Genomic DNA, 27,882 nt, shown 5'->3' on the forward strand with positions numbered 1-27,882 from the left:
GTACTTTAGTTATATGCAGGGCCACTGGAATTATGTGGCAGGAAAAGGCAAAACTGAGGCAGGGTTGACCGATTTATGTGGCAACAAAGTCCACCTATGAATTTAAAACGTCAATTGCTCTAACTTAAGCAAATGCGAGACCTATTCCTTTGCAAATGCTTGTTCTAAAAAGGTACCATATTGTTGTATTGTCAGATAATGAAAACATGGTAATTTGTATCACCCCCAAACTATTTAGGTTGTGTAGTGAAAAGTGGAATTTTTAAGACATTGTTAGAAAGTTCCTATTTATTGCTTGCGCCCGCATTGGTATTCTTGAGAGATTTCTGGAAGCAGCAGAATTTTCAGTGGCAAACCAGCAATTAGTTTACGTGGACTGCAGGGTGCATTTACATCTGCACACCTGTTAACTATGCAGGTTTCTGGTGTGATCGAATCCTGGCAAAGTTGGTGCTCATTTCAGAGAGCCTTTTAGATCTGGCTTGACAACACAGCTGTCTCCAGATATTGTGATTAACCACACATGCTGGTATCCAGGAGTACATGTTTTGATTGGGTAGAAGTTGTGTGCTTTCACTAAAAAATCATCCTTGATAAGATTCCTATCTGGTTGATGGTCCTTTTTTTTTTGCATGGTGCTAGAAATGTGGAGTTTGCTTTGTTTCACAAGCCAGCATTTTATATATATATATATATATATATATATATATATATTAAAAGAAGTTAATAAAACAGACTTTGACGTGTGCACTGTATGCAAAAATGATATTGGTATGAAGGGGAATCAAAACTGCACGAATAGCAGTAATCTAAAGCATTCTGTTTGCTACAATTGTACACCATACATTCAAATAAGAATCCACATTTGGTTACTCACTCACCTGATAGACACTTCTGTAACAAGGTTTAAGGTTTGAACTGAAAAACAGTAAGGGGCATATTTATACTCAGTTTGCGCCGAATTTGCGTCGTTTTTTTCGACGCAAATTCGACGCAAAACTAACTCCATATTTATACTTTGGCGTTAGACGCGTCTAGCGCCAAAGTTCATGGAGTTAGCGTCATTTTTTTGCGTGAACACCTTCCTTGCGTTAATGATATGCAAGGTAGGCGTTCCTGTCTTAAAAAATGACTCCGATGCATATGCGTGGGATTTATACTCCCGGGCAAAAATCACGCCCGGGAGTGGGCGGGTCTAAAAAACCCGCATTAGCGCCGGATTTTAACGCCTGGGTCAGGGCAGGCGTTAAGGGACCTGTGGGCTCAGAATGAGCCCAGAGGTGCCCCCCCCATGCCCCCAGGGACACCCCCTGTCAACCATGCCCACCCCAGGAGGACACCCAAGGCATGAGGGACCCATCCCAGGGACATTAAGGTAAGTTCAGGTAAGTATTTTTTTTTAATTTTTTTGTGGCATAGGGGGGCCTGATTTGTGCCCCCCTACATGCCACTATGCCCAATGACCATGCCCAGGGGACAGAAGTCCCCTGGGCATGGCCATTGGGCAAGGGGGCATGACTCCTGTCTTTGCTAAGACAGGAGTCATTTCAATGGGGGTTGGGAGTGAAAAAAAATGGCACAAATCTGGTTGAGGCGGTTTTTTTGCCTCAGCCTGACTTGCACCATTTGTGGACGCCCATACGCCATTTTCCCCCTACGCCGGCGCTGCCTGGTGTACGTGTTTTTTTTTAATGCACACCAGACAGCGCCGGCGGCTAACGCCGGCTAACGTCATTCAATAAATACGGCACCCGCATGGTGCTTCAGAATGGCGTTAGCCGGCGCTAATTTTTTTGACGCAAAACTGCGTTGGCGCAGTTTTGCGTCAAAAAGTATAAATATGGGCCTAAATGCTCTCCTTGTAGCAATACAAGCAAAACCACGGGAAAGACCTTATAACCAATGTCTCCCATCAATCAAAATGTGTTTATTCAAGTTTTAAAAAAAAAACATGGAACAGGACGTCTCTGAAAAACATTCTCTGCTCATAAATATTTCATCGCAGCAATTTTCTATTTTCACCTAGGAATTGTGAGATGTAAAATGATTTCTAAAGTTGTTACCAGTTAAAACGTCAATATCCCTCAAAGCTGCTCCATTTATGCTGTAGTCTGGTAGCTTCACGGTAGATGTATTGTTCCCTAGCTTGGGTGGCTTTTATGTTATTTAATGCATTCAAAAGGACGAAATAATAACAAAGAAAATCAGATAGACCATTATATTTTATTAAATGTTAGCGCAGGAGCGAATTCCTTCAAATCCGAACTAAACCGAATGAGGAAAGGAGGGGAGATTCGGCTGCAGGGCCATCTGCCCATTTACAGGAAGGGCTCAATGTTAATTTCCAGGGCAGAGCATGGCATGGTGAGCTCAAACTTCGTAATGACGTCAGGGTGGAGAACTCCCAACTTTCCAATGCTTCTACTGCCAGCAAAGACCTCAGCACAGCGTCCAGGAAAAAAGGCAGGATCTGCGAGAATGGAGAAAACACAGAAAATCAACATTTCATCTAGGATTAACTCGTATTTCTGTTACTATATTGGCTCAATCTATCACCATCATTTTCTGCCCACATTAATTTTCTCTCATTGGAAGGTTTCCATCTGCATTAAGGCATTGAAATGTTTTGTCGAAATAGGTTATTCTCCACAGTTCTTTACCAGATGGCAACATACCCCTATAGCTCACAGAATTCACTGAATATGAATGCAGTATTGCTCAGCCAAGCTGCAAAGATCTGGCGAACACACCAATGCTGGCCATTCCTTTACAGTAAACGTTACATTGTTAAACCATATACTAAGAGCCATATTTAGCAGTGTGTTGTGTTGCCCTTGCGTCACTCTTGGTGTTGTAAAGGCAATGTAATTAAGTCAGATTTACCAAGCAACGAAAGGCCACCTTGTATGGCTTTTTTTACGCTGCTAGGTAAATCAGGAGTAATGCAAGGCAACGAAGTTGTGCCACGTGTTACTCTGCCCTGGCAAGACGTTCCATGGCTGGAGCGTGGGTGTTCCCCCTCACATCCACCCATTGATTTTGGTGCATTCACAAATTTACCAAGGCTGGTAAGCCTCTAAATACATCAAAACGCAACGTCCTCCCAAGGGAGGCGCAACAAGGAGAAATCTCTTATTTCCCCTCATTGTTTCCTCTTTCTAGCTGTTCTGCGTTATGCCGCACGCTTAGAAAGCGGAAAAAGCCTCCAAGGATTCTTTTTTGTTCAGGAAGGTGTCCAGTCCTGAACTAAAACAATCCTGATTGCAGCACAGGCACCCTTGCACCATGGCACAAGGGTGCCTACATTGGCTCTAGGCAGAACACTGTGCACCACGTAGGCAGAGAGCAGGGATGCACCATACACTGGTAAATTATGCACATTCCTACCCTTTCCCTGTCATGCAGCAAGTTGTCTCGCTGCGTTGCGTGAAATATTGATAAATCTGGCCCTGGGTGTTGGGGCAGATAGGGTAACGACTAACACATGGATTGGACTAGTAAACCACAGGGCATCCGTAACTATAAATTAATGTTATTATGTATTTTAAAACTTATCCTCAAAATGAAGTGCCTTCAATTTTGAGGTTCCTCGTACAAAAAAGTTAATCGCTGTGAAGAAAAAGTAACCACACATTAATAATAATAAGTATTTTAAAGGTTATCCTCAAAATGAAGTGTTTTCATGTTCAGATCCCTCATGAAAAATGTTAATCGATGTGAAGCAAACTACATTTGTGAAGAACAAATCTTGATCACGTTAATTGCGTGCTGAATGCTGGAAATCAATTGTTGCACAGCCTCGGCACAGCAGAATCTCCGTGCACACACAAAAGAAACTCGACAAACCTTAAAGACGACCTGAAACATGAAAGCTTTCCGTCCCACCTCATTATGTGTTAGTAAATAAAGCTTTCTGTCATCTGAGGGCTGAGCAAGAATGTCACGCCTGATTACACGCCGCATTACCAGTAACCTGACCTGCATTCCTTATCTGTGCAGGCCTTTCAAGGAGTTTCATGTATACTGTACAAACCGCAGCAAAGGCCGTCCCAGAGGAAGTCTGTAATCACTCCCCACTTCAAAACAAACACTCGGCCCTTTCCCCTTCTTTGTTTGAAAAGTGATTTTACAGTAGCTAACACAGGGCACTTTGTAAACACCTCACGCTTTTCCTTTGGGATGTCCCCCCTCTACAAGGGGTCGCTTTAAAATAACAACCTATAACTTTCCCTCCTCGTTTAAGATAAAACTGCACATGCGGACATGCAATCAAAGTTGGACATGTCTGCACCTTGGTGATGTTACTTTCACCGACGTTCCTACGAGTTGGGCACAAGAAAAAAGCTAAAATGCGCCTAAGCAAACTGTCACTGAACCTCAGAATGCAACCGAAAAGTAGGCATTTTACTTCTGCGCGGTCAATCCCTCTCCCAGATGCCTCGCCAGACTTTCAATCATTTCAGCATGGCGCCTGCTCTGGATATCTAGACGTTCAGCTCGCTAGAGGCTTAACACATATGTAAGCTTATGTAACACAAACCCATATTTTAAATCGTGTACAATTAGTATTTCAAAACAATTCATGGGAGTTATATCATACCAATTCATAGGCATATCTTCTGCGAATTACAATTTTATACCCATCACGAAATTTAAAAAAAAAAAACACACACACACACAGCAATATGAAAAGAATACAAAATGCACATCATGACTTGTGTTTTCTGTTGCGATGAGTTTAAATTCCTGCCTTGGTCCAGACTAATGTCTCTGATTGTTTGGATTCCCTGAGGAAGGAGGTATTCTGCCTTCCACCGGCCCAAGTCAGTTGAGGTGAGTGGTCTATTAGGTAAGTGCTTCCCTACCTCGTTGTTTTTAGGTTGGGGTCTATCAAACATTCCTCAGAAATAATTCATGCAAATGAATGAGTTTTGTCACGGGGCACCCCCGCAGGGGTCCTAGCTCTGATCAGTTATGACATTGTTGTCATGCAGACAAATAACTCATCCCTAGGAAATAAGTGGTTGGGTATAAGACTTCACTGTGCAGCTTTTATGAGTCTTCTGCTTCTTTCCTGTTGATGTACAGCTCTTCGCTGTGGGTGTAAGTGGCCAATGAAGCCATGGATTCTTCTTGGTTAATCAGTACGCACCCTCTCTATACTTTATGAGAACAGACTCTTGATATAAGTAAGGTCTGCCAGGCTCACCTACCTGCTTGCAGTTTTTCTGGTTATTATTGTATTGATGTAGCATCTGCACGGCGGGGCTGTGCAGATTTTTTTCAAATTCAGTTAACATTTCCACACCATTTTTGCTTGAGAAGCAGTTTCACGTGTTTCCTGCCCTTTCTATGAAGAGGTCCTATAGGTGGGTATTCACAGGTACTGAGTGCCAGACCTTCGTTAATTTCAATGGAAGAGTATCTGCACTTCATGGAGGAAATGCAATACTTTTAACTGGAAAATACCACGACTTCTGAAACAGAGTACGTGCACTTTAACCACCGTGCTGATGTCTCATTGTGGCACAAATATCTTTGATGAATCATCCAGCTAAATCCCTATAAATATAACGTGCAGAGCTGCAGAGACTTGACGATGTCTCTGCAGCACATTCAGAGCTCTCATGCAAAATTACAATAAGGTGTACCACTCCTTCCAATATTCTGTATTTCGGTGTACGGGTAAAGGCAGATTTTGTTCCACTCAGCGGGACAGAATAACAATGTGAAAGATGGCATCAAATAAAGTTTAAATCTGGGTGCAGTTTTTTTTTCCTTTAGAAGCAGCAAGAGGGTCACACGGAAAAAATCAAAATGAATTCCAAGGCAGGCATAAATCTCTCCTACTCTCATCGGACCGCAGTCATAGTTAGCTTACGGTACACTGTGCTGCCATTTTGGTGTACAGTTAAAAAGTAGACTATCATGCCATCCTTAATGCATTCTTTTCTCCTACTGCCCTCAACACCAGATGTGGTGTTGCCACTGACAATTGTATCCCATTTTAAGGCATCTTTATTGAGAGGCTAGTGGAATAGCTACAAATTACAGTCCTATAAGACTGCCAATTGTCAAAGAAGACCAAAGGAAGCAAAAAATAAATGAAATAGATCCAATAGAAGTAGTGCTTGCAATACGTGTGCTGTGATGTTCTTAGTTTCTTTACAGAACTCTTGAAATAATAGTGCAGCGAATCAATTTTCATGGATACTTGAAGTGTCTTTCATTACCGTCCCAGACAAGGTGAAGTCAACAAGTCACAATTAAAACACTGAGAAAGAATTTGCAGGGAGTGACGTCATCCGAAAGGAAAGCAAAGTGGAAACAGTATTGCAAAAGCAGCTGAAGCGTTTGATATTTGAAGCATTTTGCAGTTGTGATTGAACCCAACTGCAGATAAAGGACGGGAAACCTAAATAACAATGTGTATTTGCAAAGCGCACATTCGCAGTTTAGGGCATCTTTGCACTGAAAAGCGGATGTTAATTGTGACCCAACTCATTGGTACTTGCTTTACAGACCCCGGAACAGTGAAAGACTGAGTGGACCCATCAGGATTTGCACCTTTGTCCAAGAGGTCAAACCCTGTAGTGGAGGCATTATTCCACTGAGCTACCCGGCTGGAACACTCACCACATGCAGGGTTACTGGCAGGACAAATATCTCAAGATCCAAGATGCACATGTCTGCACAGAACAGCGGTCTGTGGAAAGAGGTACGGCCTGGTTTCAGAAATGTATTTATCTTTTACATTGAGTGCAGTTAAGACCTAAAACGTGTCCTGGGACTTAACTAGCAGTAGGGCGAATCAGCTACACTCAAAAACGATAAAGACCACTCAATTAAAGACCATGACTTTAATGCCTTCCTCAAGGCCAATAGATATGGCGTAGCTCACAGCAAGTGAGGTGAGGTTCCACTGCCTCGCAGCCAGCACTGAGAAGGCACAGCCTCTTGCCATGGATTCCTTGGAGACCACTAAAAAGTTGGCCGATGCGGATCGCAGCTATCTATTGCCTGTTATAGCATGGCCACTGTTTTGCCAGAACAGAGATAGACGTAAAATACACTGTTCTAAATATATACATACTACCTTAGTGTCTTTGGAACTCAACAGTGAATATTTTGCACTGAATAAATTAAAGACAAGGAGCTGGGTTAGTCGAAACTTTTGTGAACAACCAAGGGTGGTGAATCTTTCTGAGGCGATCTTGTTCTGCCTGAAACTGTTCTACCAACTTCCTTAATTTTCTGACAAAACTGAAGTGTGCAGGAGGAGAGCTTCGCATCCACGGAAGATGTATTTCTTTCTGGACGCAGGTCGAAATGAGAGTGTAAAGGGTCCTAAAAGGCACTCGAAGCATCCCGAAACGGAATGATGATGATTATGATAAAACTTGTCCAAGTGAACATAGCCCGGGAACATTCTTAGCCCTGTGCACAGCGGCTTGTCATGAAGAACCATATATCTTTTACAGTAACAGTCTTCAGAAAAGCAAGGTTACATTATTGATAACTTTATCTGAGCAAAAAAAGAGGCAACCTCTGAATGGCCCAAACTGCTAACAACTACAACCGGCCTGATATCAATTGAACAGAGTAGGATGTGAGCAAGGGCGGCCCCTCCACGTGGGAAGAGCAGCGTCGCCCAGCCAACAGAATGCCCCCTCACAACAGAAAAATAAAATGGTAAGAAACTTTGGGGTATATTTATACTCCGTTTGCGCCGAATTAGCGTCGGTTTTTTTGACGCAAATTCGGCGCAAAACTAACGCCATATTTATACTTTGGCGTTAGACGCGTCTAGCGCCAAAGTATGGGCAAATAGCGTCATTTTTTTGCGTGAACGCCTTCCTTGCGTTAATGAGATGCAAGGAAGGCGTTCCCGTCTAAAAAAAATGACGGCGACGCAAATGCGTCGTATTTATACTCCCGGGCAAAAATCACGCCCGGGAGTGGTCGGGTCAAAAAACCCCGCATTTGCGCCACTTTTTAACGCCTGGGTCAGGGTAGGCGTTAAGGGGCCTGTGGGCTCAAAATGAGCCCACAGGTGCCCTCCCCTGCCCCCAGGGACCCCCCCTGCCACCCTTGCCCACCCCAGGAGGACACCCAAGGATGGAGGGACCCATCCCAGGGACATTCAGGTAAGTTCAGGTAAGTATAAAAAATTTTTATTTTTTTTTGGGTGGCATAGGGGGGCCTTATTTGTGCCCCCCTACATGCCACTATGCCCAATGACCATGCCCAGGGGACATAAGTCCCCTGGGCATGGCCATTGGGCAAGGGGGCATGACTCCTGTCTTTACTAAGACAGGAGTCATGTAAATGGCGTCTGGGCATCGTTAAAAATGGCGCAAATCGGGTGGAGGCGATTTTTTGCGTCAACCTGACTTGCACCATTTTTAAGACGCCCTAGCGCCACTTTTCCCAACGCCGGCGCTGCGTGGTGTACGTGTTTTTTTCCACGCACACCAGGCAGCACCGGTCTGCTTGCGCCGGCTAACGCCATTCAATAAATACGGCGCCCGCATGGCGCTTCAGAATGACGTTAGCCGGCGCAAATTTTTTTTACGCTAAACTGCGTTAGCGCAGTTTAGCGTCAAAAAGTATAAATACGGGCCTTTGTTTCTTACTATTTTATTTTTCAACGCCCCGTCCTGAACTGAGTGTCAGGAAAGAGCGTGGCAATCGCGGCAGAGGTGAAGCAGGGGGCTGTGCACATGTTTAAAGTCTTGCGACAGCCAGCCACACATGCACACTTTAAACATTTCTAACCCAGTTGTCTTAAAACAGCTGGGTGAGAGAAGGCACAGGCCTCGAGCACTCTGGTGAGAGCTGAGGGAGCCCGCTCCAACCAATCCAGACACTGGTTTCATGCTGGTTACCAGCATGAAAACAGCATGGGATTGGTTTGTGCAGTTTCCTGGTTCCCGTGACGTCACGTGTCGGAGATGTGAGAGGCGACATGAGTAGAAAAGATCTTCAGCAGGCAGGTGCATTTTTATTTTTTTTACTTTCATTTTTATTGCATCCCCACACCCCCCTCCATTGTAAATACAAGCCTCTGGATGTGAGCCGTTAAAACACAAAGGTTCTTAATTTTGGCAGAGTAAAGAAGCATATATGATTTCTAAAACATAACTGTTGCTGAGAAAAAGGAAACAATGGGATGTGACATACTAAGGAAGTTCAGACCATAATATCAATGTCTTCTTAAATTGTCTCATTCTAAAAGCCGTAAAGTTTAATCTGACAATGAAAAGATACATATACTCTTACCTACATCAGAATTCTTTTAGAGGCTTATGGTGTTGCCAAGAGTTCATTTGATTAAAGCTTTTGTAGCATTTGCTTAGTAACCTTTGATGGTATCTGCAGAGATCAGACAGTAGGGCCACTTTGGTGATACTGGGGCTTATTCTTTGACCAATCGTCCACTGGAGTACCTAGTCTTTAACACATTTTCAGGTCCAGTGACCATCAAAGGGCTGGGCATCCTCTCCCTGCTCCTCATTGCAAACACCCTTCACAGCTTATTTTCTCATTTCTTTCCCAAGGGCGAGTACAGCAAGATTGTGGGCCTACTCACGGGGTGAGTTTAAGTGTATTTAGTCACAGCCGTAATTTACTGGAACATCGGAAGTCGGTGCTCGGAAGGGTAACGGAGAAGCCGTCTTAATACTACAGGGAGAGGCTCACTGCATCACGGCGAGCGGCTTCTACCTTTCTGCCATCGTCGTCTCAATAAGCCAGGCTGATTACGGAAGAGCCTTTTCCCAATGAACCTTTGTTTAAAAAAAAGAAATCCCTTCCTCGCTCAATGGATTTTTCATTTTGAATTCTTGTCCATGTTCAACGGCGTTATCTTACGGTATTTATGGTCTTTTAATGGTCGGTGAAGTACAAACAACGTTTACAGCCCAGTCACTGATCCTTGCAAAAACAGAAAAGTGCGCAGCCATTTTAATGTGTGCCACCTACGGAAGCACAAGAGGCGTTGACATTTCATGTTTTGATTACATATGTGACTGTATGTTTTTATGTGAGAGGGTTTGATATAGTGCTGCTAGGCCTCGAAGAGTGGCCACATCGCTTTACACTAGAGTTAATAAAGAGGAGAAAAACGTGTGCTTTTGAGCAACAATAGTAATATAGTAAATGGTTTGTCTAATTCTACCCGCACCAACACTGTTTTGACAAAGTCATTAATAAGTTTGATATTTAACGTCTCCTTCCCTCACGCTATTTTAACAATACAAAAGCGTGAAATAAATCCTTGTTAACGGTCTGTTCAATGTGTGGCAACTGGATCCGGGCACACACCAAAATACTGGTTTACCATAAACGACATTTTTGAGATTACAGAAAATGAAGCTCGAATGAGCCCTGCAAATGGGGAAAATTGTGAATCCGTTTCCTCTGTGCGGGAGCACGCCATGTGGCAAGCTGGCCAGTCGCCTCCCTGCTGAATCGAGAGCCGCACTTTGAATATATGATCAAGTGTGCCGAAGCTCCGGAGACTCCTTCCTGAGCTCAGAAGTTTAAATTGCTTATTGCAGTGTCTTCTACAATATAAAAATAATAAATTTAACTTGTTTTCCCCTTCTCTGGCTACAGGGACCAGCGCAGGGAAAATTCAGTCCAACACCTTTAATCTGAAAATGTCCTTTTACGGGTTAAGTGCTGCAAGCGGATGACTACCACGGACAGTACAATAGAAGCGCAAGTCCTATTTATTGCCTGTAATTGGACTGCTAATTTCAAACTCAAGTGTCAAGAGATCTTGCAATTTCCTAGTTCCGGTGAATGCATACCGCGCGGATTTCACTTTTCAGATTTGTGAGAGCGCTTACTTTTCACTTCATGAGAAATATTTACGGTATCTGAAAGACCTTAAACCTAATCCGGTGAGCTCCTTGGCTGGCTTCCCACATCAAACGAAAGAAAAGCCCTTACAACGTTTTACAGATCAGCGGGCCTTGGAAGTGCACAGGTGCTTATCTGAGCACACCTGCAGACGTGTTATGCAGCCACCACAAAGCAACGGCGGGAAGGGGGAGGGTGACAAGACACTTTGTTATCACACTGCGCGTGAGAAGAGCTTCTGTAAATTCTCACTACCGCCCCTGAATCATACAGATCCTTCTAATGCTACCAACAAGTTAAGCAAGACACAATCGATGTCTACTAACTTTACACAAACAAAGTAAATTCACTCCAGCCATCCACAAGAGCCATTCGCCCGGGGCGCTCGTGTGCTATTCAAGTGAAGAGGTGACAGGTAAGGGATGTTGTCAGAACTGTCAGGATGCAAGTCTCGGCACCTCAGGGAACGCGATTAAGGTGTTTGGGATCATTTTCCTTGTCTGTCTGCCAATGCATTGCGTATTATTTGTTTCTCTCGCGCACTTGAGTCGTTTAAGGTGCGTGGTGCGTTATTCACATACACAACTCCCTCCAACCTCAGCCGCTTTAGGACCGGGGACTCTTGCAGGCGATAGTCTGTTGGCTACGCATCTATTTCCTTCCGCACCACAGAAAGGCACAACGCACGATGTAGGTGTCATAAACAAGAGTCAAAAGCCAAAGCACTTTTACATACCATGTGCATTTGGCGCCATGGACAATATGCTGATCGCCTTTTACGTTTATCACAGTAAAGCTAATCATTTCTACCTCATTCTAATAATGAAAAGTGCACAGTAATGTTAGACTAGGAGTAGAAAGGCGTTGCTTGGCAATACCGTCTCTTAATAGATAGCAGGGAGCATGTTACAACAACTAAAACTTACTAGGGAAAAGCCCCCTCGCCAACATGGGCAGAGCGCAGCCCCTTAGGATTTGGAGCCGCAGTGGCCCGAACCCCTCGCACTACTTGTGCGTCGGTCTCGCCCATGCACTTCCGCCCCCACGCCTCGCGAGGTGTGGGGGCGGAAGCTAGGTAAGGGGTAAACGTAGGTGCAGCGTTCCCTGAGCCGGTTTCAGCTGCCGTGCTCCAGCTGGGGGGCTACTTAAGCGCCCCCCCCCAAAGGTGCTTGGCCTTGTGGTTTGCGTGGCTGCTGGAATTGGCGAATACAGCAGAAAGGGATCCTGTCACAAGTGATTTATGGTTATAGAGTAAAACTTATGAAATGGTTATTATCTTGTAAATATGTTGTGAAATATCTTTTGCAGTGGGTGAAATTAACAAGTGAAAAGTTAAGAAAATAAACTTCTTCCAAAAAATGAGTTGTCGGTCTGCGTATAGCCAGTATTGGGGTGAGGGCTTGCTGGTGGCCTCAGAGTTCTATGCACCACATACATCAGAGTACAGATTGCGTGAGTGTATCACACTACAAAGTGTAACCCAGGAGTATAGAAGACCTTGGCTAGTGAGGGACAGCTCTAAGGTATATGGCTGAGGTCAGCCTGTGGATCACCACAGGGAAGGCAGAGAAGGCCTGCAGTGGGAAATGTATGAAAAAGCCTGTCTGGTGTTTGATATGCCCTGTGTGGAACTGAGTAATGCATGAACTTGAAGCGTTCTGAGCAATCATATGTGGATGTCGGAGGGCCTCCAATGTCTACGAGTCATGTATTGCTCTGCCAGGTCACTATCCCAAACTTCTAGGAGCCCAACTAATGAATTTTCAGTACTTCCCCCTGAGGGGACCCAGTGCTTTTGGTTGGAAGCACCTATAGAAGTATGAGTCTGTGTTTCGGTGTGTGCGACAAGCTTTGACTGTCTTATCATGTATAAGGAATTGTTTTTTGTTGATTCTGAAGAGCTCAGAAATCTCCTCAAAGGTGAGGAGGCGTCTGTCTTGGAAAACATCTCCCAACTTCTCTCTACCTGCCTCTTGCCAGCCTCCCAGTTTGGTGGCAGTAAGGTACCATTGGTGTTTCGGTAAGTAGATAAAGGTATGACTGGAGCATACAACGTGACATGCCTGGTAAGAATTTCACTTTTGCACCTACAGCTGTATGCCTCTCCCACTAGGTGGGGCATTGTATTGTTAGTTTTGATCTTCAGAGTAGGAATTTCATCACCTCCTCGAATGGGCCATGCCCCACAGAGATTTCTGTCAGATAGCCCGTGAGATGCAAAATGGAGCTGCGTCACCAAGTAACAGTGTTCAAAGGATGAAGCTTCCAGGTCGTCCTCTCCTACCAGGAGCTTAAACTTGGCCAACGTGAACATGTGACCAATGTTACCCCATATTAAATCAATCAGCAGATTGTCCAAGTCTTGAAATAATTTCTTAGGGAAGCACAATCAATGCGTTATTTGACTTTGAGGTGGGGGACAGAGGTCAGAACAGAAAGAATGTTTGGCACAGAATGGAACACAGGAGGCTGCCTTAAGGTACCTTAGAATGGTTCCCATGTGTTCTAACTGGTAGCATGTGACAGAAGACAAAATAACAATCCAAGATAAACACAGGGGCTACACTGGTAAAAAGAAACTTTACGAGAAGCTGCAGATATTATGCTGGTTGATACTAAATCTTGTCCTTGTGGTGACTGAAGACCAACATCAAGCAAAGATGTTCATCAGAAATGCATGGATACTAAATAAATCTATCAATATATCATCTGCTCTGAACCAGACACACTATATTAGAGATGTACCAGGAGAAGAGAAGCTTACTGGTGCAATTGCGTTGTTTAATTCTGTCCCACCTTGAACATTAAACTGCTCCTACATCAAACACTGCAATGGCTCACAATAACACATCCTTCAAAATTTGCTGCAGGGTACTCAATACTTCAGTGCCTGGTGATATCTGGGACATATATTGTGACATTAGATTTATTAAGGGCTCAGGTCTATTTTTATTATCCCTCATAAAGAGGAGAGGTACTCAAAGAAGGCCCTTGATTATAAACAGTCACACACCTTCCTATAAACTCCTTTATACTAATAACTGAGAGGAATACTTGGTGATATAACCTGGAGGTCACCTATAATCGGATTAAACATGTTTTTAACACCATTTGTCATGTGATTAAATGTGTTAAACTAAACTACCTAGCAGTCAGAACACCCGACTAAAGATAATCCCAGATAAGACTGAGATCATAACTGTGGGGTTAATATAAAAAATAAAGGCGTGGTAGAGTATTAAGAAATCCTACCACACCTTATTGTTTGTGGGTACAAGCTTGGATAAGTGCTTCACCACACTCTAAATACACAAAGGGTGGTGACAGGATGGCTAGCTACATCTATACCAATGTTCCGGTTTGTAATATTATTTTTTTCCATGGACCCACACCCAGTACCCCTCAATTTGCCATCAGCACACTAGGAGTAAGGAAGCAATCTTTACCGGACACTTCGGCTTGTTCCGCTCTGGTGCCTACATTTAAAGCTGACAAAGGTAGCAAAACATGGCTCGCTAGCAACTTGTGAGCATCCTCTGCGATGTTTAAATGACCCGTCCTCCTCAGTCAGGCTTCCATATTGTGTGTGGACTGCGTGGCAATGTTATACGGAGTGAGGAAGGGAGAGAGGGAGATCCAGATGCAAGAACTTACAAGGGGAAACTCATTCTCATTGTTCAGCTAAAGATAAGCGTCGGCTTTATTAGTTTCATCTTAATTAGGGGCAGCAGTCATTCAGACAGGAAGGGTTACTGTACAACAGCAGAAAGGTTCCGAGTGGAATAGGAACAAAGAAACCAACAAGAACAACATTTGAGCAGAACTGAGGCCCGTATTTATAATTTTTTTGCTCCGCTTTTTGACGCAAAAATGGGCGCAAACTTACAAAATACAATTGTATTTTGTAAGTTTGCGCCGATTGTGCGTCAAAAAACGACGCAAATGCGGAGCTAAAAAAGTATAAATATGGGCCTGAGTGTGTCGTAGTGACTAACGAAGTAAATACACTCACGGTGTATTACATTACACCCCTTGGCCAAGGGAGGAGTCAAACCGGAGGAACATGCTGGTGAAAAAAGTGCATCTATAGTGAAAATATAACTGCTCATTATGCGCGTCTGTATCTATTGTTAACCACACAACTGTTACAAGGCACAACAAGGGTCAGCCTGTAACGTACTGTCTAAAAAACGAAAAACATGTTACTGCTTTTAAAGGCAGCCATATATTGGTGAACAATAAATCATTTTATATCGCTTACACTCAACTGCTCTAAAAGCAGTGACTACAATGAGTGCATGTTAGCACTATAACAAATATTGATACGAAAAATACTTTTATAATGATTATTTTCAAAGCAATCGCTCAGGAGCTTCACAATGCGCTCAAAGCATCTTTTTGTTTTACAAGGGCCCCTGATAGTAATGTTCCCTCAAATGTTCCCAAAAAGTAGCAAAGCTCCGATTACCATTAAAAAGTGGTGTGAAGGCCAGGGGAACATCGCAATTTCACCCGCATTTTCCAGCTGCTGTAATTTCTTACAGGTACCCCCCAAGGGGAGGAAAGGTTATAACCTTGAGGTCAGGTCAATGAGCTGTGAGGTGTTTGTGCAACAGAAGGTGCTTAAGTGACCATGGTTTGACATATGGCACTGAAAGTCAACATGGATACCCTGGAAGATGTTCCAGGCCAGATTGTTCTGAGCAGAAAGACAGGGCAGGTTCTTTATAAAAAAGATTAAAAAAAAAAGGTTTCAGGCTTCCAGTTCACAGCACAGACTACTGTACTCTATTGCACTGCCACGAAAATGGGCAAAAATGTAAACGCGCGCTCAAAAAAATCTTCAGCGAGGAGGTAAGACTGAACAAACTGCTCAGTTTGGAAGACCACTATTTAACTAGAAATTTATGCTTATGAGAAAGAAAAACATTGAAAAGCTATAATGATTATAGTAACTTTCGAAGAAACTGCTGAAAGAAAGCGCAGAGATGTACAGACAAAACTTGCTAGCATAAGTATCTTTAATTTGTGTTCACAACATTTATAATTAAAACACGTCATGTTTTTCTTGCTTTCGTGGAGAAAGCCACAGCCCACATGGCTCAAAAGGCACACAGTGACAAAGCTCATTCTTTTCAAAACGGCTCTGCAGCTCCAAGTAATTATTTGGTGTTGTTTCACTTGCAGCCCTCTGTAACATACACAGAATCTGTTCACACTATACATTGTAGTTAAAAGTTCCTCAAAACTCCATCTCTGGATTATAAAATCTGTGCCTTGGCAAACTACTAGACCACTCAAAAACAATGGTGCTATGTACAAACATGAACAAAAAAAGGAAAAAAAGCCATAAAATTACATCATAGTATGCTGAGAGAGGTTACATTTAGTCCACATTGCTTCTCACAGAGGTGTGGTATTCTAGGAGAGAGACCGAGAGGTTAATCTAGAACCATTCAATACAGACCAGGTTCATACGCCTCTGGTGCATACAACTACACTCAAATAAGCAGGAGCTCCTAAGTGCTATTGGTCTTTGCCAGCTGCATGACGATGAACTTGTTGAAGACCAGTTAAAAGTAAGCACAGAAAAGAAGACTTCAATGAAACACAGGGAAGCACCTTTTAAACTCAATGGATTTCTTCTACTTTTTCAGAAAGAATCAAAAATAGGTATCAATCACTGTTATAAAAAGGCAGAGGGCCTGAATTAAACGACTTATTCCATAAAATTTGGAATTTAATAGTAGCAGGGCTCCTGCCATTCAATAAGTGCTTCCTAAAGTTGTACAGCGCGTCTAGACGGTGGCTCCGCAGATTTAACTGGATGACACTTTTATGGAACTTTGCTGTTCTTTGCATCTTCCCATCCTCTCTTTTCCTCCATGTTGGTGCTTTCCCCCTACCGCTCTCCTTGTTGTCCCCCACCACCCACTATAACAAAAGAAAGTGCTATGACACGGCCAGAGCTAGAAGAAAAGGAAAGGGAAAATAAAACAAAAAAAACTTTCAGGCATGCACCCGCAATATAAAAAAGCGCTACACACAGCTGTCTATGTCATATTGTTTTCCCCCATACCCTCTGTGACTCGCCCTTCCAACCATGATGCCGCCCACAGTTAAAAAAAATAAAAAAAATAAAAAATAGCAATGCTGCATCTAGCACTAGCCAGGTCATAGCACCTTTTTATTTTTTTACTCTAAGCTATGCTGTACAGTAGCCACATTGCTGTACAACATCACTAAAGAACACTGAGTCCGTAGCTCTCCCATACACGCAACCTTATTGCCTATGCCAGTGCTTGTTCCACAAAAGTGTCATCCAGTGAGATCTGCAAAGCCACTGTATAGACAGTGCTGCACAATTTTAGGAAGCACATACTGAATGGTGCAAGCCCTGCTACTACTAAAGTCCACATTTTATGGACCAAGTGGTTTAATTCAGACCCTCGGCCTTTTTTGGGGAGTCGACCTTACCACCCATGGGGATGGAGGAGATGGGTTTATTCCAGGGGCCCAAGTTATGCCCCGATTGCCCAGGTTGATCTCTCAGCCAGGCATCAAAGGAGTCCCAACTATGATGCCTCTGGCACGGTTAGAAAGTCTGCATACGAGCTGATGCTTGCTTCTCAGCCGGGAGGTTATTGTTTTCCATAAATTTGGCAGATCCCTTGGTTTCAATCAGGTGTTGAACTATGCAGTACGGCAAAGACCCGTTCGGAAGGTGAACCATGAGTCTACTAACTATATGTCAAAATTGATGATTTTGCATTGGAAATGTTATTGCCTAGTTTGCACTATAAATGCATTAAGCATACGCTGTTCTGTCATGTAAAATTTGAAACTGTAATTTTTTTTTGTACTGTAATAAATACTTTCTGCGATGTACAAAAAAAAAAATGACAATCCCAGGCCCTTTCGTTGTATGGTCTTTGAATTAGGCCCTACCCACTCGAGGAGTGCCCATCCTATCAACACAGCATACATCTATACGAATTTGTTCTTTTCTGTTGCACTTCTGTGCACAAATAAAATTATTCTTTAGGTGCACCTATGTGCCACGATGGCTGCTACAGAAGTGTGCATTCTTATTTCCATAGATGTGGGAGTAGCCGGAGGGCACACCTGCTCTCCTTCATGATAGTGATACCCCTACAAAATACACTTAATTAGTCCGGAGTAGGACTTTCCATTGGTGCAGACAAAAGTAACCAAAGTGGACAGCATTGTGATGTCCTGCTATCACCAAAATACATCTGCATGTAGGTGGCAGTGCCTTGTGAACTTCGCCGAATACAAAAACACACTGAAAAAAATAGATCTGCCCAAAACATGAAAACCATTCCAATGGCAATGTCACTGTCCTGCTCTTGTTTTTAGCTATCTAACAGATTTTAGTGATTGTGGCCAAAAAACACTAGCTAATCCCCACACCTTACCAAAGCAAATAAAGGCCTATCTCAAACAGGTCACCATCTCCCCCTTTCAAGTAAACCAATAAGCGGCACTGGAGTGATCGGGCTCTGCGTGCTGGAGTGCCAGTGACTTGTTGGTATTTACATATGAATTTACAAGCATCAAAAAAGAAACCGAGTCAGTGGAATTAAAGTGACAGGACCCTTAGATCGACCTCTATAAAGTAAAATGGATGGTCACGACTCCTCCCTCCTAACCATACCCTAGAGCATCCTGCCCAAGCCTTAGGGACATAATACACTCTGGATCCCTCATTAGGGAACAGCAGGTGCCGGGGCCAGCTGTGAGGAACCTGCCTCACTAGCGGCTCTCTCCGGGGGTCGCCCTGAACACTGCATGCTTGGCAATAAAGTGGTGGGGAATGCAATACCTCTGAACGTATTCTGAGGCTCCGCATGTGTCAAATGCTAAATGGCCCTTGCTCGAGGGCAAACGTTAGCCGCATTTAAGAGCTTAAAGGCCCAAGAGAAACTACAAAAAAGAGTTTTGTGGATTGCGCTGAGAAAATGTACTGCTAAATAAGATCTTGAAGGAATATACAGATACAAAGTTGTTTACTTGTAAAGTGGGCGCATGGAACAGAGAGAAAGAAAAAAATAGTAAAAAGGAGCAGACATTTTTACAAAAAAAAAAAAAAAAAATGAATATGCAAAAAGACGCGGAAAATGGGAGAAATTAAAGAAATCACCCAACGAAAAAAGTTCAAGCTTTAAGTATAAAATGTCAGAAAACGTTTACTGGACTTAGGAATACTCAAAATTCACCTGTGTTCGAGCTAACAGGTGTTTTGATGCAGTGAGCGAAGAGAATGCTTCGACCTTGAGGGGGACCCTCAGAACAGACACTGCAGATTTCAGCTCTATCCCGTCCTCCAAAACAAACCAATAGATACAAAAAAAAAAAAATATTCCATTCTACTGAAAACACTTTTTTTTATTAATGCAAAGTACGAATGCAAGGATGGCTGGCCTCGCTCTGTCGGGTTTCAGAGCACATTATGGGTGTGCAAAGGCCTACCGCCAAAGAACAAATGTCCTGCAAAGAGTTGTGCGATCAGTACATTTTCACCGGTGAACGTGATACTGCTCGAGAACATGGGCCCAGCCATGCCCAGTGTCCGCAAACCAACGCAGACTCCCGATTATTGATGGCACACATCCCACACGTGTGCAGTGCTCTGTGGCATCCTTTCGTCAATAAGCACAGAGGAAAAAGTCTTATTGTCAAAAGCATCTTAAGGTAGCACTTTTGAAGGTAAGTGCTTATCACAACTTTAGGTGCTGATTATTTTGGAGTTTCAGGAACGCAGATCTCTTAAGTCTGCTCACCATTAAACTTAGGGCCACTGGAATAATGTGAAAGTGAAAAACCAAATTATGTGCAAGGTGGACGGTATAATGTGTGTGGCACATTCTGTGGCACTAATATTTAGCTATTTTGTAATTTAAACACACATTAGGATTGTCTGGACAAAACTTTCAATTATCACTTTAACTCCTGGATACCCTAATCCACAAAACAAAGATGACCAGCTAAACTTTCTAAATGGTCTGCAACTGCACAGCACCAGCTTTGGCGCTTTTATTTAGGAACTTTTGATCAATTTTAACTAGAATCCATTGTTACGTGGAAAACGCTGCTGCCTCAGACTCGAACAATTCGAGTAGCCATGGCTGAAAGTAACTGGAGTTCTCGAAGAAACATAATAATGACACAACAAAATGAGGCTTCTTAATTACTATTACAAGCCTGCGATGATGATATTCAAGAAAAAGTTTAGTGCAGACACTAAAACATGGAGGCAGATCTGGCAACGGAATCTGAAGGTAATGAACACAGGTATTCTCTGAACTATTTTCAGAATGTATGTATGGCTGAATCGACAAACTCCTTCTCCATGTTAGAGTTTTGTGAAACCTACCCTTAGATCTTATCTGGAGAGCAGAGAGAGAATCATTAGAGTAACCAATGGCACACAAGGAGGTAATAACAGGGTTAAAACATGCATGTAGCATCGAACCCCGGACCAGATGAATTCCCAACATCATTTAATAAAGAATGCTGGCCCAGGCTCAGATCACTGTTTTCAAGGGTCTGCAATCACGTCACCACGCACCACCACCTAATCAGAACCACAAAGAAAACAGCCATTCAGGAACGCATCAACGGCAACGCACACAACAGCAAATAACTCTTTGCTGTTATCAAACAATTCACCAAACCCAGCACGGACTCCACTGACACCCGCATACCCCAAGACCTCAACCTCACCACCTTTTCCCCATCACAAGATCTTAGACTTTTACGACAGCTTCGCAAACCAGGAGCGACCCACAACCACTGCACCCAAAGACTCCAGCTCCCTGCTGACCCTGATCAACTGGACCACTCTTTCCACTGACTATGACAGAGCGCCTCGCCAATTTTGGGGGGGTGCGGCGTTTAGGATCTGGTGCTGCTGTGGCTCAAACCCTGTACGCTGGTCCTACGTTTGCTGGCCTGACGCTTAGGCCCTCTCACCACGCCTGCCGCCTGCACAGCCCATTTCATTGGGGGGATATTTAAGTGCCCCCCAGATCAGGCCTCAGCCTTTTTCGTGGATGCGGCGTGGGCGGCATGACCGGTGATCGGCGTTTGGCCCGGCGTGCTGCCTGGGGTCTCTCTCATCCATTGCCGACACTTCAAATTTCTTCACATGCCACTTGGATGTTGGTGTCGCCTTCTGGGGGCCCCAGCGGCAGCGATGAGTTATGGGGCATCTTTCCTCCATTGGTGACTATCCATGGGGAGCCCTTGTGGGGGGGGCGGCTGGTGCTGCACAATGGGCAAGGCATGGTGTATTTTTCACGCGTGGTAACCCACGCAGCCTTTTCGTCTGGGAAGGTGCGCGGCGGCTTCCTGTGGTGGCTCGATGTGCTCATGGGTGGGACGAAGTGTTTTCTGGCCGGGATTTCAGAGAACGTCTCAGTGAGGACTTGTGCGAGTCTAGCATTGTGTGTGTGCAAAAGGAGCACCCAGCATGCAGTGGGGTTGTTCTCGGTCTTGGCCGAGGCAGTTTGTATTTCCGCGGTTACGGGATAATGGCAACAGTCCTGCTCGCCTGATAAAAGGTCCCTGGGCCTTAGCATAGTATGCGGCGTCTCAGTCTGATAAAGCGAAGGTCCTGATTTTGCTTTATGAGACTGCATTTTCAGGGAGTGTATCATCCAGCGGTTAGCTGTGTGGGTTAACGTTCCATGTGACCAGGGTTCAAACCTCGCCAGAAGAAACAGTTTGGAGTTAAATAGCGCACAATAAATCGTATACTAGCATGGTTCGAGTCTTCCTTATTGAAAAGGAAACATAGCTATCTTTCTTGTGAGTCTTATTCCTCTAAAGGCAGTGTTAGTTTGGTACAATTTGCAGCACTTTGAAGAGGCAGTCAGTGCTATGTGAGTGCATTGTTATGGTTTAATTGGAGACTTGGCCCTTTGTGGCATGACGACGCTAGAGTCCACACCGGACGGAGGGGGTGGGGGATGTAACTGCCCCAATTCGCGCCTCCTTCCGAGGCGGCAGTCGGATGTTGGGCATAGTTATGGGACATGTTGGTCTTTGCTATAAAAATGACCCAAAGGTCCAAATCAGTAGTAACATGTATTTGGAGCTGGGGAGCCAGGTTCGAGTCTTGGTGGGCAAATCACTTCGGGGCAAATTTACAAGTTAAACACTAAGGTCATTTTCGAACCGCCTTGGGAAAAGGGGCCTTGTGGGGCGTCATGCAGCAGGGAAGGTTCCCTTTGTTTGCGTCAGGCTGATAAAGTGAAGGTATGTGCCTTGAGGGCAAAGACCGTGGAACGTGGAAAAAAACAAGAATAATAAGGGGGAAAAAAAGCAGCTTTCGCACAAAGTATCTGGGGAATCAGTTTTCAGAAGCAACCACAGCACCAAGACCACACTCCTTGCAGCAACGGATGACATCCGTACCCTCCTCGACCAAAGTGGAACCGCAGCTCATCCTCCTGGACCTCTCCGCCGTCTTTGAAACCATCTTCCACCATACCCTCTGCACTAGACTCCACGACGCTGGCATCCGTAGCAAAGCCCTAGAGTGGGTCAGGCTTCCACCATTCTCAAAACCGACAGATCAGCTGAGGAGTTCCTCAGGGCTCCTGTCTGAGCCCCGCCCTCTTCAACATCTACATGCCCCCTTGCTAACATAGTCAGAAACCACGCACTCAACATCATCTCCTATGCTGAGGACACCCAGCTTGATTCTCTCCCTCACCGACAAGCCAAGAGCCACATAAAGCAGCTTCCACAATGGAATGAAGGCAGACGCCACCTGGATGAAGGACAGCTGCCTGAAACTCAACTAGGACAAAACCGAAGCTCTCATCCTGGGTTCCACTGCCCCACCTGGGACGACTCTTGGTGGCCCTCAACGCTCGGAACACCCCACGACCACGCACGCAACCTCGGCATCATCATAGACTCCTCGCTCTCAATGAACCACCAAGTCAACGACATCTCATCCTCAAGCTTCCACACACTCCACCTGCTCCGAATGGTCTTCAAACGAATCCCGATTGAGTCCAGGAGAACAGTCACCCAGGTGCTCGTCAGCAGCAAGTTAGAATACAGCAACACACTCTATGCCGGCACCACCTTAACACTCTAAAATAAACTGCAGACTCGGCCAGACTCATCCTGCATATCCCCCCCTCCCCACCCCAGCCACATCTTCGGTCACTTGAGACCTTCACTGGCTCTGGATGAACAGAAGAATCACTTTCAAACTCCTTATACACACCTACAAGGCCCTCCACAACATCGGCCCCGCATACCTCAACCACCGCCTGACCCTCCACACACCTTCACTCCGCTCAAATGGCCCTCACCACAACCCCAAGGATATGCAAGAGCTCAGACAGAGGAAGATCCTTCTCTTACCTCGCTGCAAAAACCTGCAACACTCTTCCCCTACACCTCAGGCAACCACCCTCACTACCTCAATTCAAGAAGGACCTCCTGACAAGGCTCTTTGACTGAACTCCCAGTACCCCCCAGTGACTTGGAACCCTGACGGGTGATTAGCCGTGCAGTACAAGAACACGGATTCATTCATCTGGGACTGAGGTAAGGATATTTATTAGCCCCAAACAGGGAAAATGTGTGAGGATTGTAGATCCTACTGCTCGGTTTCAGTCGTCAATGTTCATGCATACATTTATACTAGTATTATCTCTAAAAATTACGATCTATAATGCCCAAACCTATCCACCCGAGCAGGCTGGTTTTATTTTAAACAAGTAGGGGCTAATACGCACTAAATATGAATGATATAACACACAAATCGGGGAGGTGAGCTTCTGCAGATGCAGAACAAGCCTTTGATAGAGTTAATTGGTTATTCATTCAAAACACACTGCAATACAGAGGACTGGCTTAAAAGTTCAAAAATATCACTAGCTGGATAGTCAAACCTGATGGCTCATATCAACATAAATGTTCTTACCGCAGAGAAAAAAATAAATATTGAAAGGGCAACACTTGCCCACTTTTTTGTGCTATACAGCACTAAGCGTAAATCATTAGACAAGACAATAAGCTAGAGGGAATCAGACTGGGGGACAGATGATTTTTAAATATATACTTTTTTTGCAGATGATATCCCTATCTACACAACCAACATCAGAAATCTGCTTCCAGCCCTACTTTTAATTCTCCAAAATTACAGTCTAATCACATGATTTAAAGTTAACTAAATCAAATACTTTATCTATTTATATCTCCTCAGAGACTGCTGCCTGGTTACAGAAAGGTACCAAGTCAATAAAATACCTGGGGAAAGATATTGAAGAAGACTTCTCAGATACTTATGGCATCGATTTCCATTCATTATTAAAGGCACTAAATGCAGATGTCTTGAGAGGGCACAACACACCCTTTCATAACTGAGCTCTATATCAGCTGTTAAAATATGAAATTTATCAAAAAACGCTCTTCTGGTTACAGACGATATCACTGATGGCGCCTCAACAGTTTCTCAAAAAGCTCCAATGCTTTTGCATAGGTCAATGATCTCTCAGAAAATTTGACATCTCCATATTAATAAAGGGGATCTGGAGGGGTTGGCATGGCTGGCTGTGGCAAGATGGCAGTTGAGCTTTGAGACTGCTCCTGCCAGACACTCAAAGATCTGAGGACATCTGCCACTATCCGGATTGCAGCTGCTTTGTTAATGGGTGCTAGTGGTGCAGGGAGCATGCAGCACAGAACGAACCGTCTCTGGGACCGGAGAGGCTAATAGGAGTTCACCATTGCACCTTTGGCATGACTGCGACCACACGGCCTGAGCTAGAGCCACATGGTGGAGCAAGGCGAGTTTGCAATACTTGGGTGGGCTCCGTGGACAGCAGTGGTCGCCCTTGCGGCGCTGCAGCTGCTTACCTGTTTCTTCCTGTCTTCTGGTGGAGGCGCGGGGCTCTGACCCCCTGTGGGCAATGGAGTCCAGCCTGGGACATAACGAGACCACACATATGTTTTTTTTTCTCCTTGTGGGCTTGGACAAGCGGTGGCCCGTGCCGTGTGGATACCACTCTAGTCTGCGGGCACGATCCTGAGGGGTGGGGGGGCCTCTCCATCTCTCGCCTGATGATTGATGAGCGTCTCCCCCAGCGCGATACCCGGATGCCACCTCTGATCCTGGGTGCTGATACAGCAAATGGCACCTATCACGGAATCCACACCAGAGCACATAGTACAGAGCATGGGCCCTGCAGAGCCTAGGGAAAGTAGCGGCCTGCACCGTGGGACAGCAGTGGGACTGATCATTTGCCCTTGGTTTACCTTGAAGGAACCCCCTGAGTATGTTGGGAGACCTGGGTCACCCAGAACCCGGTGTTGGGGGTGCCTCCTGTAGAGTAAATGGAGTGTTGAGCAGCAGGAAATGCACAGGCCCCTTCCAACGACCCCACATTCTTCCTCCTTGCTGGGATCTGACAACATCGCCATACATTTACTCTCCTCTTCTCCCCTCTCCCCTGGCGAAGGCCTGCATGGTGTCTGGATTGCTCGTGCCCCCACCCACTTCCGTGCAGTGGCTAGGCTTGGGGGGGGGAGGGGGGGGGAGAAGGCTTGGTGGGAGAGGTGAGTCCGGACGTATGGGAGGGACTGGGGCTGACACGAGGTCCCAACCGAATCTTCAGATTGTGGTTTACTGCACACAGCACCATCATTTTCTGCGCACCAATTATTGCCTCCTTGGGCCCCAGGCCGTACAATACATTACTACGCCATACCAATGACATCCACTGGTATGTACCACTGAAGCAGACTGTCAACTGCCTGGACTGCATGTACCGCCCCGGCCTAAGGGCCTGCTGTGGACACCAGGAGTCAGGCGGGCCCATGGGTGATGAAATCTCACCAAAACACTGTGCTTCTCCTCCAAGAGCCTGCGTGTCCAGTATTGCCACTGCCCCGAGCACTGGCTCACATATTACATCAAACGATGGGGGGGGAAGAGGAGGGGGGCGGTTGGACGATTTTACTTATTGGGGCAACCAGCTGCGGGGACCACTTAACAGATCGAGCAGACGGCACCGTTGGAGGAACCTCCAACAGCCCTAGCGGATGCTAAACTGGGCAAAATTTGTGCTGCATAGCTGAAACCAGTCAAGATCTATGCAACTGGATTGACGTGGTGGCAGCTGAGGTGGGACTGTTGCAAGGCGACCACAGACACTTACTACCCGCACTACACAAGTGGAGTGCACGCTAGACAAGCTCTGGCCCACTGTTCTCTAACTAGAAGAGCAACTGCGATCCCCACAGCCAAGATTCTTGCACTACAGAACCGAATGAAGACTCAAAGGCACAATCTCATCGCAACAATCTTCATATTTTGGACTTTCCTGAGGGGGCAAAAGGTGCGGATTCTGTAACATTCTTTAACACACGGCTGGCACAAGCAGTAGTGCCTGTGGAACTGTCAGCTCAATATCGAGTGGAGCGTGCCCACTGGATACCGGTGCGGGGGCTGCAACCAGGAGCTCCCCACAGGCTGGTTGAAGCCATACCGATGAACAACAGAGATAAAGAAGCCATCCTGCATGCGCCTCGGACCGCGGAGAAGATTCTGCACGAAAACATGAGCGTATTTCTCTTTCAGGATTACACATTAGTAGTGCAACTTAGCAAAGCCTCCTTCTTGGAAGTGAAGAAATGACAATCATGTCTGACCTACTCGTTACGTTTCCCAGCCAAGATGAAGGACATGGTAAATCTGTCCAGCTTCTTTAATGAATTGACAGATGCCTGGGACTGGGTGGAGCAGGGCTGCTAGGAGTCTTCGGCTCAGTCAACACCGCACTGCCGGCCAGACAGGACCAGGGCAGCATAGTGAATGCCGGCACCGAGGAAATGTAGACCCCAAGGTCAATGGCACCCCTACCCCAGTGCAGGCCCGGGAAGAACTGATCAAGGCCCTATTGGCTGCAATCACCTTATGGCCTGAGCAGCACACCCCGCCGTTCCAGGCTCCAGAGAACATGCCCTCTGAGAAGAGCTTGAGCGCCTCGATCTGCCATACCACATCAGTAATCTTACTAGATGCCACTCTCCAGACTGCAGATTCCTTCTTGTGAGGGAACCACAGGTAAAGCCATGCGGGGCCATGGCTGAGACTGGCACCACCGAGCCTTGTGACTGATCGGGGTGGGTGCTTGTCTTCCTCCCCACAGTGATACTGTGTAATAAGCCAGCGGAAATTTCCTGCACCTCGACGACACCTTTGTAAGACTAAATCTGATGCCCGGCTTCAGCAGGATGCTCTTCAGATTTATCTAACTACTGTCTTTTTCCAAGATGAAGTGGTTCAACTAGCCTGCCCTCGGTTTACACATGGCCAATGCACTGTATACGAGGCCGCAAACCAGCCACGCCCTTGACATTCTTCTTGGACTATGTTCTGTATACTGATGCAAGCCTTGGAGAATCCCACCTTTGGGAATTTTTGTTGTTTGTTTAGGCAGCTTGAGGTTATTTGGCCACCCTGGGTTGGAGTTCTGTTTTTCCTGTTTGTAAGGTCATGCAGGGTGTCACTGTTCAGCCCTGTGTGCTGCCTGCCGACACCTTTGGGAAATGTTGTCAAGACCCCCTGAGATTGCATTTCTCCTAGAAACCCACATATCTTTGGGGGGTGGGGAGGGGGGTTAGACACACGTTTAGAGAAACATGTTAATGCTATAATACCACTTATTTTGGCTTCGCCCAGGGAGCTCTCATAAGGATTAGGCCTGCAGCCCCTTTTCGATGGATGGCCCCGGAAATAGATTGTGAGGGGTGCTATGTCCTGGTGGAGGGGCAAGCTCTGTGGCAGGCCTCTTCTTCTGGGTAGTGTAAACAAGCCAAATGTAATCCAACAAACCTTTCTGTCATCCTTACCAGAAGGGCACACATCCACTGAGTCATAGGAGGAGATTTCAATTGTGTTTCAAATCTGCAACTCGATCGCAGCATCATTCTTTGCCGACCTCTCTTGCTGCGGCTGCC

General features: G+C 45.3%; 1 protein-coding gene across 1 annotated transcript in view; it reads right to left on the reverse strand.

Annotated features, from left to right (window-relative positions):
- Nucleotides 1–2,204: 2,204 nt before the first annotated feature.
- Nucleotides 2,205–27,882, reverse strand: part of FARSB (phenylalanyl-tRNA synthetase subunit beta) — a 326,792-nt gene continuing 301,114 nt past the window's right edge. The window contains exon 17 of the mRNA XM_069213466.1: nt 2,205–2,470. Within this exon, the coding sequence (XP_069069567.1) occupies nt 2,319–2,470 (152 nt within the window). The 3' untranslated portion in view covers nt 2,205–2,318. The remainder of the gene's footprint in view (nt 2,471–27,882) is intronic.

This window comes from Pleurodeles waltl, chromosome 11, assembly GCF_031143425.1.
Source record: "Pleurodeles waltl isolate 20211129_DDA chromosome 11, aPleWal1.hap1.20221129, whole genome shotgun sequence".
NCBI lineage: Eukaryota > Metazoa > Chordata > Amphibia > Caudata > Salamandridae > Pleurodeles > Pleurodeles waltl.